Source organism: Mercenaria mercenaria, chromosome 9 (genome assembly GCF_021730395.1).
Source record: "Mercenaria mercenaria strain notata chromosome 9, MADL_Memer_1, whole genome shotgun sequence".
In the NCBI taxonomy this organism is placed as follows: domain Eukaryota; kingdom Metazoa; phylum Mollusca; class Bivalvia; order Venerida; family Veneridae; genus Mercenaria; species Mercenaria mercenaria.
Window position 1 is genome coordinate 45,314,614 of NC_069369.1, and position 18,259 is coordinate 45,332,872.

General features: G+C 37.1%; 1 protein-coding gene across 1 annotated transcript in view; it reads left to right on the forward strand.

Annotated features, from left to right (window-relative positions):
* The window catches only part of LOC123547008 (condensin complex subunit 3-like), a 166,552-nt gene that overhangs the window by 108,722 nt on the left and 39,571 nt on the right, over positions 1 to 18,259 (forward strand). The window contains exons 14-18 of the mRNA XM_053550534.1: positions 2,763 to 2,944; positions 5,778 to 5,952; positions 9,258 to 9,428; positions 10,576 to 10,708; positions 16,963 to 17,013. Coding sequence (XP_053406509.1) covers positions 2,763 to 2,944; positions 5,778 to 5,952; positions 9,258 to 9,428; positions 10,576 to 10,708; positions 16,963 to 17,013 — 712 coding nt within the window. The remainder of the gene's footprint in view (positions 1 to 2,762; positions 2,945 to 5,777; positions 5,953 to 9,257; positions 9,429 to 10,575; positions 10,709 to 16,962; positions 17,014 to 18,259) is intronic.

Here is an 18,259-nt window from a genome sequence, read left to right on the forward strand (position 1 = left end):
TTAAGGACAACTATCCTTTTAAGTTCAAATGTACATGTTACACAGCAACACCTGGTGCCAAACCACTCAAAGACAATATTTCATTCCAGTTAAACTTCAAGCTCACATTTCAATTAACTGCATTTAATTTTAAAAGCTAAGCTTATTACAGTAAGCATATCCCATTCAAAATAAATTCTTTAGTCAGGATAAAAGTATCATACATTTATTATATACTCTTTAATTAAACATTTGTTTTCTGTTAAATTGATTTAGACTAATGAAATTATTTGCTTCTTATTAACATCCTTTCACTTTTTGCCGGATATATCTTTTTGCCATTCTTCACCACAAACCCTTTCGGCGGGGGATACCAATTCATCGAATTTGCTTGTTGGACTTTGAAATTGGCTCATATATTGCCATTTAGTGCAAGACTTATCGAAATCAAAGTAATACAGGAACATTGTTTGTCTAATCTATTTATTTCTTTTGTCTGAATATCCGTGGAAATATTTTGACACCATTCTTCAATCAATTCTTCGAATAGTCGAGCGCGCTGTCATCAGACAGCTCTTGTTGATTCTATCTTCATAAATTTTGGTCAGAATGTTTATCATGAAGTCTTGGATGATTTCAAATCTGGGTCACGTGGGGTTAAAAAACTAGGTCATTTGGTCAAATCATAGGAAAAGCTTGTATACACTCTAGAGGCCACTTTTTTGCTCCAATCTTCCCGAAACTTTGTCAGAATGTTTGTTTTCATGAAATTTTGGACAAGTTCGAATCTGGGTCATGTGGGATAAAAAAAACTAGGTCACTAGGTGAAATCAAAGAAAACGCTTGTTTACACTCAAGAGGCCACGTTTTTTGGTCCAATCGTAATGAAAATTGGTCAGAACATTTGTCTCCATGAAATCACTAGATAAAACATGTTTATGCTGTTATGGTATGTTACACAGGTGAGCGACCTAGGGCCATCTTGGCCCTCTTGTTTGATAGACCGATTTGAAAATGCTGGTCTTCTGATCAATTTTCATAATGGGGCCTGTATGCTCCATAATATGGATTTTAATGGAACTTAATATTTTTACCTATTTTCTATCATATGGCCAAATGAAATATGTATGTGCTTAACTTTTTCAAATATGAATTGGAGTCCTTACACTGCTGCTTATTATATGCCCAAAGGGACATACTGTGTTAGGACACTGGTGTCCGGCCAATAGCAATTTTGTGTCCGCACTGTAACCCTTGAACCCCTTGAAGAATTTCGAAGAACTTGACACAAATGTTCACTACATTGAGACGATGTGCAGAGCGCATGTTCTGGATGGCTCGCTTCAAGGTCACAGGGGTCAAATGTCATATGAGTTTGTTTTGTGTCTACTCTGTAACTTTTGAATTGCTCTTGAAGGATTTTAAAGAAAGTTGGCATTGGCACAAATATTCGCCACATTGAGACCACCTGCAGAGTGCATGTTTTAGATGGCTTGCTTCAAGTTCAAGGTCACACTTAGGGGTCAAATGTCATATGAGTTTGCTTTGTGTCCGCTCTGTAACTCTTGAACTGCTTGAAGGGGTTTAAAGAAACTTGGCACAAATGTTCATCACATAGAGATGACATGCAGAGCGCATGTTTTGGATGGCTCACTTCAAGGTCAAGGTCCGCTTAGGGGTCAGATGTCCATTTTGGCGCGTATTACTCTGCATTGCGGTGCTCTTGTTTTATCCTTCTATTTTGCATTAATTTACATCAAAACCTATATATTGTCAAAACTAGCCTTAGGAAAGACAATAGGGATGGCTTTGTAACTTAACTGCACGAAATGTAATAGATTCTCTGCAATGTTTATCCATATTTTATGGCTGCTAGGCATTATTCTTGGTTTTCCAGATTATTTAAGTTACACCGTCACTTTTGGTTAATCAGGTATGTTCAAAACCTTAATTGTACATTATAAACCTTTTCAAGTATAACCTTGATTGTGAAGCTAAATGCAGATTATTTAAGCAGTTATGGTTTTATGACTGGAATGAAACAAAAATGGAAGCCTCTTTTTTACATGACAGATAGGGTTTTCTGGTATTTTTGCAGGTGCTGGCACTGCGGAAAATGGTTCCGTATACGGGAGTGTACGCATTCCGTATACTCCTAATATACGGGCATATACGGAAACATTTTTCCCGTATATGGAACATTCCATATACGGGAATCCCATATTCTTTAATTGGACATTCATGTTTTTCTCACATGGATCCGTTCATTCATACTTAGCATAAATACGTTTCAGCAGTTTATGTCAGTATTCAAAGTTAGGGATTGTCAAGGTCCAAAAGTATGTTTAAGGCGTAGGTTTTGATCATACTTTCAGGAAAGATACCTTTTATATGATATTCGTATATTAGACATATGCGGGACCGTATACTCCTGTATATGCACATATTTTTCACAGTGTGGTAAAACTTGTCTTACACCCTGGGGTGTAAGATGACTCTTGTTCTGTAATTTATGAATGAATGTGTAAATTCAAAGCTACCTTAAGAAAATACTGCTTAAAAGAAAAGCATTTGTTTAACTTTAGAATACAGTATGCAAGAAAAAGAATCTATCACTAGTTGAATATGTGCAGAGCTTTATTACCATCTAAACAGTTACCCTCAAGCCAGATATGTCCATCTGCACTTTCAACCAGTGAAAGATTCTTATAATCTTTTGCAAAAGACAGTAACTGCTGCTGTTTGATTTTCTGTACTATGAAAAAATCACATGTTAATTGCAGAGCTCAGACCTTAGAACATGTGCAGCGGAGGGTCTGTCCAAGTTACTGTTGTCTGGCCGTGTTGTATCTTCAAAGATCCTGTCTCACCTGATACTGTTATGGTACAATCCCCTGTCTGAGGATGATACTCATCTACGTGACTGTCTTGGAACTTTCTTCCCCCTCTATGCCTTAGCCTCAAGGTATGCACCTCTTGAACTTGCAATCAGCATGAAACAATCTCTTTATTGAATCAGTGTAATATGCCATTGTTCTTAAAAGAATTATTGAAAGAAACTACAGTTAAATATTTTTGTTAAAACATTGTTTACAAATAGAGTTCAGACGACTGTTGGAGTCTAGTTGAGACATACAAGTTCCATCTAGTGTCAAGTCAAACGTGAGAATTATACAGTGAAGACATTATTGTCGAGCCCGCTTGCAGTTAGCTCGATATAGTCGCCACTTTTGGCAGTTCAGAGTATGTGCATGCGTCCGTCCGTCCGTCCGATTTTGTCCGGACCATAACTCTAGACATGCATTGACCAATCTTGTTAGCTCATCTGAGCCAAAGGTTCATGGTGAGCTTTTGTGACCGCTCAATGTCCGTTGTTGGTCGTGTGTCCGTCAACATTTTCTAAAAAAAATCTTCTTGAAAACCACTGAGCAGAATTACACCAAAATTCACAGGAATGATCCTTGGGTGGTCCCCTTTCAAAATTATTCAAAGAATTTAATTCCATGCAGAACTCTGGTTGCCATGGCAACTGAAAGGAAAAACTTAAAAAATCTTCTTGTCCAAAACCGCCAGGCCTAGAGGCTTGATATTTGGCATGTGACATCATCTTATGGTCCTCTATCAAGATTGTTCAAATTGTATCCCTGGGGTGAAAAGAGGCCCCATTTCGGGGGTCACAAGTTTTACATAGACTTATATAGTAAAAAACTTTAAAAATCTTCTTGTCTAAAACCACAAGAGCTAGGCCTTTTGCTATTTTGTATGTAGCATTGCCTTGTGGTCCTCTACCAAATTGTTCAAATTATGCCCCTGGGGTGAAAAGAGGCCCAGCCCCGGGGGGTCTCAAATTTTACATAGACTTATATTGGAAAATAAGCTTTAAAAATCATTTTGCCCTAAACTGCAAGGCCTAGGCTTTTGATATTAAGTATATTGCCTTTCCTAATGTTTCTCTGCAAAAATTGTTTAAATTATGTCCCTAGGGTGAAAAGAGGCCTTGCCCTGGGGATACCAAGTTTAACATAGACTTATATAGGAAAAAAAATAAAGATCTTCTTGTCTGAAAGTTCGCCTAGGTCTTTGATATTTGGTATGTAGCATTGCCTGGTGGATCTCAAACAAGTTTGTTCAGATTATGCCCTTGGGCGAAAAGAGGCCCCGTCCTGGGGGTCACTTGTTATAATTATGAGTTATTAAAGGAAAAAATGCTTCAAACATTATCAGATCATATTTCCTTGACTGTTTAATTATAATTACCTGATGATCTTGACCTTGACCTACTGACCTACTTTCTTGTCTTTTAAGATACAGCCTTGAAATTTGGATGTTTTGCACACCGATCTTAAAACTGACTTTCAGTTACATGAATGTGACCTTCGACCTACATTCTTAATATTTTAGCATCAGTTTGCCATTTGAAACATGTGGCTCATATTACTCAGGTGAGCAACCCAGGGTCATCATGACCCTCTTGTTTATATTTGGCATGAATGTTTACCTCAGTGAGAAGGCGTGTCATGCGCAGTCCCCATGTTCCTATCTCAAAGGTCAAGGTCACAGTTTGGGGTCATTGGTTAAATTGAAATTTGTCCGGAGCATTTCTTCTTCATGCATCGTGGGATTTTGATGTAACTTGGCATGAATGTTCACCATTATGAGACGGAGTGTCGTGCACAAGAACTAGGTCCAAGGTCAAGGTCACACTTGACAGCTGGTAGGCTCGACATTCTGCCCATGGGCATACTTGTCTGTGGTTAAGTGTTATAATGACATGTTGCAAACTGTTCTGCTTTGAAGACATCATGGTTTTAGTACAATGCTGCAGGCTCTGTTCTGCAAGGAAGACATTTTGGTTTTAGTGCAATGCAGGCCTCCTAGTGAAACCTTTAAAACCTTTAAAAACCTTTAATTTCAGAGCAAACCTTTAAAACCTTTAAATCTTCTGAAAAAACCTTTAAAACGGCCAAATAGCCTGTAATTTTCACTCAAAACCTATATTTTTGTTCAGACTGCTTGCCGTGCCAGTTTTAAGCAAGTAATGGTTATACTACTGTATTTCTTCCCCCCTTTTAAGTTGTTGTTTTTGGATACTGCTTGGTATCTTTCATCTTGATGTTTTCAGAATGCTGTTGTGTTCACCAGACACATACATGTAGTAAATACCTAATATATATTATGTGTTTTCAACGAAATTCCGACAAAATAGCTTTTATTTTACTCTTATTTTTTAATATTTTACACTAAAAGGCCTTTATTTCCATAGATTGGAGCCTTTATAAAAACCTTTATTTTTGTTCAGGCCTGCTAGGAGGCCTGGCAATGTTGCAGGCTCTTTTCTGCAAGGAGGACATTTTGGTTTTAGTGCAATGTTGCAGGCTCTGTTCTGCTAAAACATAGCTCCTTGTTAAATTAGTGAGTTGTTGTATGCTCTATGTTTTTGAAATTTGATAAAATACCCTTATGATGGTAAAATTCAACAACCTGTGAATATTTATCTTTTTATCAACATTTTGATGCTTGCACCTTCATCAGGATAAATACATCATAAAAGACCCTTGAAATTTTGATGAAAATTAGTAACAATAAGAGCTTATAATCATGTAATCTTTAAGTTTTCACCTATATATACTGCCATTTTGAGGATAAATTTAAACAGTATCACTACTGTCTACTCTTAAAAAATTTTCTTTTAAGATAAATCAATGAAAACTGATCATAAATTATTTAACCTCACAAAAGTTACAGAAATACTTGAAAACATTAAAGAAGTTTGAAAAAGTGTTACATTTTCCATTAAGATGTAACCAGGAAGTAGTTGAGGAATGTTTCCTGCCGACATTGCGCACACTACTCAATGCTCCTGCTACAAGTCCCCTTGCTGAAGTAGATGTTAACAATGTTGCTGAATTACTTGTTCAGCTGACAAATACCAAACTGCTGACAGCCAGTCAGAACAGTACAGAAACCAGCATGGTAAGTATTTTACTGTGTATATTCTTAACCAGAGGTTTTGAAATCGGTCTTCTTCTGGTAACTTGCTTTGAATGATGTTTCCCAGAAAGTGATTTATGCTAGTTTCATATTATTAGGGGAAAAACAGTGGTCCAGTATTAGTAGGTATCTCTTGTGACAAATTTGAAAGGCTACATTATTTGTCAAAACATGCCTGCTGAAAGGTGAGACCAGTGTTTGTGATATGGCTATATAGAGAACTTTAAAAACCTTTACCTTACATTGTCACTGTTGGTTGATGGTTGAAATCCAGTTCCAGGGAATAAGTTTGCACAGATACATGCACAGTATCTGTCTGTTAGTTTGACTTATTCTTGTCCACCCTGTAACTCTGCCCTATATGAAGGAATTTTAATGTATCTTGCCATAGATGTTTCCTATGATGAGGCAATGCCGAAACATGTAGCTCAAGGTCACAGGTTAACATGGAGTATATGTCTTGTCACTAACTTTGCCATCCATCAGGAGATTTTAGGACTTTGTCCGTAACAAGATGACACTTAAAATCGAAGAAGGAGGGGTATATTGTTTTGCAGATGTCAGTCGGTCAATCCGTCCATAGACCAATCGGTTTCCTGATGATGACTCGAGAACACTTGAGCCTAGGATCATGAAAGTTGATAGGGAGGTTGGTCATGACCAGCAGATGACCCCTATGCAGGTCAAAGATCAAGTTCACAGTGAACCTGAACAGTTGAACATTTTCCGGATAATAACGCTTGGGCATAGGGTTATGAAAGTTGATAGGGAGGTTGGTAATGACCAGCAGATGTACCCTAATGGAACTGTTAAACAGTTTCCAGATGATAACTCAAGAACACTTGGGCCTAGGATCACGAAACATGATAGGGAGGTTGGTCAAGACCAGCAGATGACCCATATAGATTTTGAAGTCAGTAGATCAAATGTCAATGTTGCAGTGACCTGGAACAGTTAAACAGTTTTCGGATGGTAACTCAAGAACGCTTTGGCCTAGGATCATGAAATTTGATAGGGAGGTTGTTCTTGACCAGCAACTGACCCCTATTGATTTTGAGATCAGTAAGTCAAAGGTCAAGGTCACAGTTATCCGGAACAGTTAAACCCTTTCCAGATGATAACTTAAGAAAAACGAAACTTAATATGGAGGTTGAGTTAAACCGTTTCCGGACGATCACTTGAGAACACTTGGGCCTAGGATCACGAAACTTGAAAGGGATGTTGATCATGACCAGCAGATGACCCTGATTGATTTTGAGGCCAAGGGACAAGGTCACAGTGACCCAGAACAGTTCAACCATTTCCAAACGTTACCTTGAGAACGCTTGGGCCTAGGATCACGAAACTTACTAGGGAGGTTGATCTTGACCAACAGGTGACCCTGATTGACTTTGAAGTCAGTAGGTCAAAGATCACATTGACCCAGAACATTAGAACTTTTTTTGCCAAATAACTAGAGAATATATTGGTTTAAGATCACATTTGATACTGAGGTCACTTATGACTGGTAAATCACCCATAATTATTGATTTGAGGTCAGTATGTCAGTGCACAGTGACCATATTATAATTTCTTTTCCTTGTGCAGTTACTGAATGCATCGAGGGAGGCATTTCGTTTTCTGAAAGTTCTTGTTCTTTAAAATTTTTACCTGTAAGGCTAGTTGAATATCTGTCACCCATCAGTCAGTTGGTTGAATTCCTTCAGACCATTCTGTTTCGTAAAAATACATGGCTGCCAGGAGGCGAAGCCATTTTTCTCTATATGGCTTTTATTGTAAACTTTGAAAATCTCTGATATTGCTGGCCCTGTGTCAAAATAATTTCACAGCAATGTACCTTGTGTGACCCTTTTCTGAATTCCTTATTAGCTATTTATTTTAACTAGAAATTCCTGCATTGAAGTGGAAAACTGAGACATCAAGACAGTAATTTTCCATCAGAGTGCACATGCGGTTTGGAAATTACCATATTGCTGAATTTGATTTGAAGTCATTTATGGCAACAGAGATATCACTTTGTCAGACTAGTCATTGCCCTTGACTTAGTCAAAGATAAGCATAAAAGGGCATAAGTTTGTGTTGCTCGTAACATATTTTACCTAGGGTCATAAAACATAACGGGAATGTTTATCAGCTTCTTAAGTTGTGCACTTTGGGTTTTGTTTGAAATTTCTCGTGGTCAGGCCAGAGTTATGGCCCATGATTATTCAAAAATATGTTTGATTTTCTGTTTGGAATTTCACTCAGCCAGACCAGAGTTCTGTTTCTTTACAGTGAAAATACACACAGTGCTTGAAAGTTGTTTTGTACTTGTCTTAAAACCTATTTGACCATGTAAGAATATTATTCAGTATGTGCATTTGTGCACCTGAGTTTTGTTTTGGATTTCACTCAGCAAGACCAGAGTTATGGACCTTGACCTTGTCAAAATATGCATAAAGGACATTTAAGTTTGTGTCCAATGTGTGTCAAAAAGCATTTGGCCTAGTCATAAAACATTGGAGGTTTGTTGTATGTGAAGTTGTGCACCTCGTGTTTTGTTTGGGCTTTCACTCATCCAGACCAGAGTTATGGTCATTGACTTAGTGAAAAATACACATAAAGTGCTCAGAAGTTTGTGTTGCATATGCCCCATGTGGTTCTGGGACGATCTGTGTATGAAAAGAATTGGAACCACTGCCTTACCCTTGCATGATCGTAAGAGGCGACTAATAGGGTCTTAACACTTGGTTTTGCTGTAACTGTGATTCCAGCAGGTATGCAAATTTTGATTCCACATCTCATGTTTTTATTTCTATGTAAATGAGATGTGAAACCAAAATTTGTAGTCCTGTTTGGCGCCATATAACCTATACTGTGTTGGTGCGCCGTAAAACCCAAATAAATAAATTGTGTTGCATATATTTTAAAAATATTTCACCTAGATGCATGAAATCATGTACAGTGACAGGAATTGGGGTCTCCAGTATCTCATGGACACACATCTAGTTCTTTTGGGCCTAATAGTATTTAAAATGTAGAAAAAACTAGTCCTGAAAAATTAAGGAAAAGATCCTGTAAAAGTCTAGAAAAAGTTCTGACATTTCATTTGGTTAGTCTGTATGAGCCCTGTTTTTAACATCTAAGTTTACAATTTCAAATGTTTTGTTACAACATCTTTACAGTTTTCCTTGTTTCCGTTGAAAAAAAATGATGGTATGCCTAATGTATGTGCAATACATTTTATACTGAAGAAAAGAGTCATACTTACTGTTATATCTACACAAAAGATCATTATTTATTCATAGGATAACCCAGGGCATGACAATTTATCTGAGACGGTGTGTAATGAGATACTGTCTAACCCAGACTCTACACATGTAAAGCTTTGGGTAAGAATTCTTAACCAGATGGATGTCAGCCCAGATAATGAAGTTGTTTTGAAAGATCTTCGAATATTGGCATATAAAATGTGCAAGGTGAGTCTGAAAATTACAAAGCATTAACAATTTATATTATTCAATCTCTTAAACTACATTATCCCATTGTTATAATTTATACCTCCGGATACAAAGTATAATAGGGGTTCTATTGGATTCATGCATGTCTGTCAGATTGTCCTTCCATCTGTTGTATGTTCATTGTACCAGCATCTTATCTTCTTAACCTCTAGGAAGATTTTCATAAAGATAGCATCAATTGTTAGCCTTTAGTATCAAGATGATGTGCAACCCAGGTCATGAGTTCAGAGGTCAAGGTCATTTGAAGGTCAAATAACCTAATTTCATACATGCTTCACATTGTCTGAACTGCTTTAAGGATTTTCAGTAAACTGGAGTTTATCTCTACAAGACGGCATGCAGAGGGCACAATGAAATAAAAAAATAATGGGTTACAGATATAGGTTACAAGTCAAATAGCTCATCTTTGTGTCCACTCCATACCTTTTTAATTGCATGAAATATTTTCATAAAACTAGCATAAATTGTTAACCTCATTAAGATGGCATACAGAGCGCAAAATCAGGGTCACTAAATTTAAGGTCAAGGTCACATGTAGTATCCAATATTTTCAAATTTGCTGGGAAAATGTTTATAAAACTGACATCAGTTGTTTACCTCATCCAGCAACAGTTGTTAACCTCGCAGTAGGACTTTTAGAGTATACAACTCTGGTCACTAGGTCTTAGGTCAAGGTCACACTGGAAGTCATAATATTTTACCTGTAATGATAGCTCTCGTTTGAGATTTCACTTTGTTCAAAATTTTACACATGTTTTTTGTCACTGTTGAAAAATACCATTATAGTTTTTTCAAAGTTTCTGATTATTTTTTTTGTCAAAATGCACACAGCACAGTGTTTTGAAAGTTTGACATGGTTAAACTGAGGCACTAGTTTTACCATGCTGGCTGTGAAGCATTACTGCATAAGACTGTCTTAGATAGCTAGACTTTACACAGGTATACCACAAGGACACAATTGGAGCTCAACATAAGAAAATAATGTGTGTCAGAATCATTTAGTTTAATGATTTCTCAAGATTTCTGTATTAATTAATTTGACTTCGTCTTGAGCTCACAAAGAATAAAAAAAATACCTGAGATAGTGGTGTTTATATATTTACAGACAGTAAAAGAAAAAACATCTGTAAGAGGTCTTCAAAAATTCCAGACTAGAATTAATGAGTTATCTAGTAAATTTGTCACAGATAACACTGATCTGGAAAACATCGAGATTGAACCAGTAGTGCCCAGTACAGGTATGTACATTGAGATTGGACCAGTAGTGCCCAGTACAGGTATGTACATCGAGATTGAACCAGAAGTGCTTAGTACAGGTCTGTACATCGAGATTGAACCAGTGGTGCCCAGTATAGGTATTTACATTGAGATTGGACAAGTAGTGCCCATACAGGTATGTTCATTGAGATTGAACCAGTAGTGCCCAGTACAGGTATGTACACTGAGATTGAACCGGTAGTGCTCAGTACAGACATGTACATTGAGATTGGACCAGTGGTGCCTATTGCAGGTTGTACATTGAGATTGGACCAGTAGTGCCCAGTACAGGTATGTACATTGAGATTGGACCAGTGGCACCTATTGCAGATTGTACACTGAGATTGAACCTGTAGTGCCCAGTACAGTGTGTATAGCAGTTCCGAATCACCTTACAGGAAACGTTCAATATGTCAAACAGAATTGTGTCCTTTGGGTTTTAGTGTTCATATGGCAAGATGAAAAAAATAAAAGGTATAATTTCATTTCTGGGATTACTAGTTTTGTTACAGGGTACATACTGATTTTCGTCGAAAATTTGCAAATAATTGCCAGTCTAAAGAAAAATATACAGAATTATGAAAAATACGCAATAAACATTTCAAAACACAGCCATGACTGTTTATTTCCATCTCCTAAAAGTTATTTTGAAAATAAAAAAGCCTTCAATTTTATATGAGGTCATTTCGAAATGTAATCAGTCAAGTAGTTCCGAATCACTTTTTACAACATTTATCTCCCCTGCAAGAACAATATAACACGCAACTTCTCAAAAGTTTGTGGTATTATTCGTGTTACTAAGGGACATTCAACTGACAAAATATTTCCATTTTATTGAAAATATGTGAAGAAAAAATTGAAGTGATTCGGAACTGCTTTAGATTCGGAACTGCTATAAACACTGTACTGCTATTGACTGTAGCCTCACACCACACAGTACTGCATATTACTCATTACCAGTCTAATCTGTTATGTTCGGTGGCCTGGATTTTAGTCTGTGTTTCAGGGGAGATAAATTTAATTTGTCTTTTGTTGTTAACTTCTGGTTGATTATTTTTAGCTCACCAGAGCCAAAGGCTCAGGGTGAGCTATTCTGATCACCTGTCGTCCGTTGTCCATCGTCCGTCTGTAAACTTTTACTTTAAACGACATCTCCTCATAAACCGCTAGGCCAATTTCATCCAAACTTTACAGGAATGTTCCTTGGGTGAAGCTCTACAAAAATTATTCAAAAAATTGAATTCCATGCAGAACTCTGGTTGCCATGGCAACCGAAAGAAAAAACTTTAAAAATCTTCTTCACAAAAACCAGAAGCCCTAGAGCTTAGATATTTGGTGTGAAGCATTGCCTAGTAGACCTCTACTAAATTTGTTCAAATCATGACCCCGGGGTCAAAATTGACCCCGCCCCAGGGGTCACTTGATTTTACATAGATTTCTATAGGAAAATCTTCAAAAAAATTTAAAAAGTAAACCAGAAGGCCTAGAGCTTAGATATTTGACATGTAGCATTGCCTAGTGGACCTCTACAAAATTTGTTCAAATCATGACCCGCCCCAGGGGTCACTTGATTTTACATAGGAAAGTCTTCAAAAATTTTCTAAAAATAAACCAGAAGGCCTAGAGCTTAGATATTTCACATGTAGCATTTTCTAGTGGACCTCTACAAAATTTGTTCAAATCATGACCCCCGTGGTCAAAATTGACCACGCTCCAGAGGTCACTTGATTTTATATATAGGAAAATTTTCTGAAAATAAACCAGAAGGCCTAGATCTTAGATATTTGACATAATTATAGCATTGCTTAGTAGACTTCTACAAAAAATGTTCAAATCATGACCCCTGGGGTCAAATTGACCCCGCCCCATGGGGTTACTTGATTGTACATAGAAATTTTTTAAAATTTTCTAAAAATAAACCAGAAGGCCTAGAGCTTAGATATTTCACATGTAGCATTGCCTAGTGGACCTCTACAAAATTTGTTCAAATCATGACCCCCGTGGTCAAAATTGACCATGCTCCAGGGGTCACTTGATTTTATATGTAGGAAAATTTTATGAAAATAAACCAGAAGGCCTAGATCTTAGATATTTGACATATAGCATTGCTTAGTAGACTTCTACAAAAAAAATTTCAAATCATGACCCAGCCCCATGGGGTTACTTGATTGTACATAGAAATTTTTTAAAATTTTCTAAAAATAAACCAGAAGGCCTAGAGCTTAGATATTTCACATGTAGCATTGCCTAGTGGACCTCTACAAAATTTGTTCAAATCTTGACACCCCCCCCCCCCCTCAGGATCAAATTGACCCAGCCCCAGGGGTTGCTTGATTGTACATAGGAAAATCGTAAATTTGCGAAAAATAAACCAGAAGGCCTAGATCTTAGATATTTGATATGTAACATTGCCTAGTAGACTTCTACAAACTTTGTTCAAATCATGACCCCCGGGGTAAAATTGGTCCCGCCCCAGGGGTTACTTGATTGTACATCGGAAAATCTTCCAAAAAATTTCTAAAAATCATCAGTTTGACATTTGAAACATGTAGTTCATATTACTCAGGTGAGGGATCAAGGGTCATCATGACCCTCTTGTTTCCAAAATGTCACAGAACTGGAAATACTACAGAAAATCTGTCAAACGCATGACAAGATCAAAAGAAAATCGGAGGTCATTGTTCGACTTTGGGTTAAAAAAAACATAATATCGAGGGTACTGGTAATACCACCGAAGAAACGACTTATAAAGCTAAATAATTAAAATACATTTTAGTGGCTGTGGTGAAAATTTTACTAACTGAAAGCAAGGAATATATGCTCAGTTTGACATAGGCTGGCAACATTCCCCTTGGAATGTTTTTAAATATATTACATTGTAGATTTTGAAGTCTGAAAAATAAAGTGCTGTAAAAATTAAATTTAAGTTGAAAAGACTTGTTACTATTCAAATTTATAAGCGAGGACCCATTTTTCAATGAAAAGCTTTTCTCCCAAAATGGACAATTATCGCGCATATATTTCCCAAAACCACAAATGTATGACCGCGCTATTATTTAACCATTTAGTATTATAGTCATCTAAATTTATTTCCTGTACGAAATATATGTCTGATATAAGACCCCTTGTATTTCCAGCTGTCTCAAAATGTCACAGTTTATCGGCAGTTAGTTAAAGTTTGTCTTGATAGAAACTTTTTTACCAGTTATGAAATCTGATTAGATTATTTATATTAATTGGTTTTTTGGTCATTCTTTAAACGATTATTTACGCTAGTTTTATATTGTTGTCATCCTCTTGACAACAATCATCAGTGTGTCATTTTGTTTATTTAACAAGGTCATAAAACTGGCTTCCTTATTTGGCAAGCGGTACGTGATAGTGAAACTTGCGATGCTCGCCATTTCTGAAAAAAAAAAATCTTTAAAAATTTTATCTGAAATTGAAAATGCATGTATTAAAGCCCGGGCAAAACAGTCTTTTTTGCCGTTTGCGCGAAATTTCATGCCAGCAACTTTAAATGATTTCACAGTATGTACATTGAGATTGGACAAGTAGTGCCCAGTGCAGGTATGTATATTTCGGTTGAACCAGTGATGCCTATTGCAGGTATGTACATACTGGGATTGAACCAGTAGTGAAGTTGAACCTGTAGTGCCTAGTACGGTTGTGTACATTAAGATTGGACCAGTAGTGCCCAATACAGGTATGTACATTGAGATTTGACCAGTGGTGCCCAGTACAGGTATGTACCTAGAGATTGGACCAATGGTGCCCAGTGCAGGTATATACCTTGAGATTTGGCCAGTAGTGCCCAGTACAGGTATGTATTGAGATTGAACCAATGGTGCCCAGTACAGGTATGTACCTTGAGATTAGACCAATGGTGCCCAGTGCAGGTATGTACCTTGATATTGGACCAATGGTGCCCAGAGCAGGTATGTACATTGAGATTGGACCATGGAGTCTTTTGCACATATGTACATTTAGATTGAATCAGCTGTGCCTGTTGTAGGAATGTACATTGAGGTTGAACCAGTAGTGCCCAGTACAAGTATATACATTGAGATTGAACCAGTGGTACCTATTGCAGGTATGTACATTGAGATTTGGCCAGTAGTGCCCAGTACAGGTATGTATATTGAGATTGGACCAATGGTGCCCAGTACAGGTATGTACCTTGAGATTGGACCAATGGTGCCCAGTGCAGGTACGTACCTTGAGATTGGACCAATGGTGCCCAGTGCAGGTATGTACCTTGTGATTGGACCAGTGGTGCCCAGGACAGGTATGTATATTGAGATTGGACCAATGGTGCCCAGTACAGGTATGTACCTTGAGATTGGACCAATGGTGCCCAGTACAGGTATGTACCTTGAGATTGGACCAATGGTGCCCAGTGCAGGTATGTACATTGAGATTGAACCAATGGTGCCCTGTACAGGTATGTACATTGAGATTGGACCATGGTGCCTAGTGCAGGTATATACATTAAGTGTTAACCAGTAGTGCCAAGTACAAGTATATACATTGAGATTGAACCAGTGGTGCCTGTTGCAGGTATATACATTGAGGTTGAACCAGTAGTGCCAAGTACAAGTATATACATTGAGATTGAACCAGTGGTGCCTGTTGCAGGTATGTACAGTGAGGTTGAACCAGTAGGGGTGTAACGATACATTGAAATATCGATGCATTGCGATACTGAGTGTCCCAATAGTATGCATCGATAGAAAAGTCACGATCCAATAACAATCGCCGATAGTTCCTTCAACAATCGATAGTTTTGAAATTTTAATACATACAGAAATAATTTATGAACCAAGAAACCTTTGAGCCAGCTTTCATTTGCGCCTCGGAAAATGTTTACGTCTCCATTATAATAATTACCCACACGCTATTAAACTACCATAAAGGACAGGGAAGTATAGGAGATAATAAATTTAGTTTCTTAGAAACTTTTATTAAATATATTTAGATAACTTGTTAATCTTAAATGAGAAAATATACAATGGACATGGAGAAAGTAGGCTACTTGTATGATACAGCATACTGTTCGATAGGGCCCTTCATTTAGTGCTGGTACACTTTAGTCGGATCCGTCAATTTTCGTCTTTTTCGATGTTGACATGTTGACATTCGCAACAAAATGGCCGATTCGTTTGACTATACCTTGCATAGGTTTATTGTTTTACTTATTGTTTCAAAGCCAAGGAAGGCAAGAAATAGAAAAAATGTTAAAAATATTTAATGTTAGATTTATTTTTGTCCATTTAAGTTATACAGTCATCTCAATGTGTGTTAACAGCAATTATAAACAGTGCCGTCTCTTACACTGTAATAATGCCAGTTGGTAGCTTTACTGTATAAGACCGATAACTATTGCAATAGTATCGCAATAGTAACCTGCAATAGAATAGTATCGCAATAGTTTTTCAGCAATATCAGTAGTATTGCAAAAGTCAAAATTGGCCTCAATAGTCACCCCTATGAACCAGTAGTGCATATTACAGGTATGTACATTGAGGTTGAACCATTGATGCGCAGTGCAAGTATGTATAATGCCTATTAAAGTATGTACATAGTAGTGCAAAGTACAGGTATGTACATAGAAATTAAACTAGTTGTGCCAAGTTCAGGTATGTACATTAAGGTTGAACCAGTACTACAAAGTTCAGGTATATACATTGAGATTGAAGCAGTAGTGCAAGGTACCGGTATGTACAGAGATTTTCTATTGTAGGTTTATATCTGATTAAAAAAAAGTCATACAGCATTTAAAATTGCTGTCATCTGATAAATACTGTAATTAAAGTACTTTTATGTGTAGGTTTCGAAAAAAATGGGACTTGCTATGGAAATGGCATTGTCTGTCCATCAATATTTTTCATTCCCAGACATTAAGAAAGTAGAACAGTTACATCTTAGACTTTACATTATGACTGAGAACAAATAGAGGAAGATCCCTCCTGATTTTAGTGTCAGTGGCTCAAAGGTCAGGGACCTTTTGACAGTTCTGTTTTTATTTTGAGGGGTGGGGTGTACTCTAAGTGAGAAAGTATAAGGGCTACAGCTAAACTTGGTCTGTAGCTTACTGGTATGAACCACATTCAGATTTGTTTAGATGGTAACACATGACACCTTTTAGGGGTTGCCAACAAAAAGATAAAAAAAAAACATTAAATGACTGCTAGTAGTGTTAATTTTGTCAATGTATTTTTTTTTCCATTTACAGAAAGTGCTGAGGAAGCTCCAGAAACAGCCACTGAGACACCAAAACGTAAACGTATGTATCTCAGTGTTGGAAAGTGAGAAATTATTTAAATTGAAATTAAAAAGTAGATTTTATGTGCCCGAAGGAACGAATTATGTTATGACGCCGGTGTCTATCCGTCTGTCTGTCTGTACATCTGTTAGCAATTTCATGTCTGCTCTGTAACTCTTAAACCCCTTTACGGATTTCTAAGAAAACTGACAAAAATGTTCACCACATCTAGACGAGATGCAGAGTGCATGTTTTGAATAGCTCACATCAAGGTCAAAGTCACACTTCGGGTGAAAGGTCATATGTCTTTGTTTTGTGTCTGCTCTTGAACTTCTTGAAGGATTTTAAAGGAACTTGGCACAAATGTTCACCACATTGAGATGACGTGCAGAGCGCATGTTTCGAGTGGCTTGCTTCAAGGTCAAGGTCACACTAAGAGCTCAAAGGTCATACCTTAGTGCGTATATTGCTCTGCATTGTGGCGCTCTTATTTATGCTTCTGCTGTTTTCAAATCAGTATTTTTGCCAACCATCGGGTATTTGAAGAGAAATAGAATGTTCACATTCAGCACTTTTTGTACCATCTAAAAGAAAAATTCTCAGTTTCCTGTCTTTTGACTCACACAAATAAAGGATGGTGGTGTAGAGCAAATAATGTGTAAAAAGACAAGATATTTGATGACTTCATTATCCATACTTGACCATACAGTTAAGTGAATATACATGTGCCAAAGTTGAGCTGACATCTAGTCTTTCAGTTTTTAGCTCAACTATTCAAAGAATAGTCTAGCTTTTTTACTCACCCTGGCGTCGGCATCACACTTTGGTTAAAGTTTTGCATGCAAGTATATATGGCTATCATTTAGAGGCATATAGCTTTGAAACTTATTTTTTCTTTTTCTAGGTCAATTAGCAACCTCACTGGGTCAAGTCCCATAACTCTGACATGTATTTTGAGCAAATTATGCCCCCTTTTAGACTGGTTAAAGTTTTACATGCAAGTTACTTTCTTCAAAACTAATGCAGATATTGAATTGAAACTTCACATGTGTCTTCGGGGTTATAAAACTACTTGATAGCATCAAGTCCCATAACTCTGACCTGCATTTTGGCCAAATTATGCCCCCTTTTGGACTTAGAAAATCCTGGTTAAAATTTTGCGTGCAAGTACATACAGCTATTACTAAAAGGCATATAGATTTGAAACTTATTTTTTTGCTCCCCAGTGAGTGGTGGGGGCATATAGATTTGGTCTTGTCCGTGCATT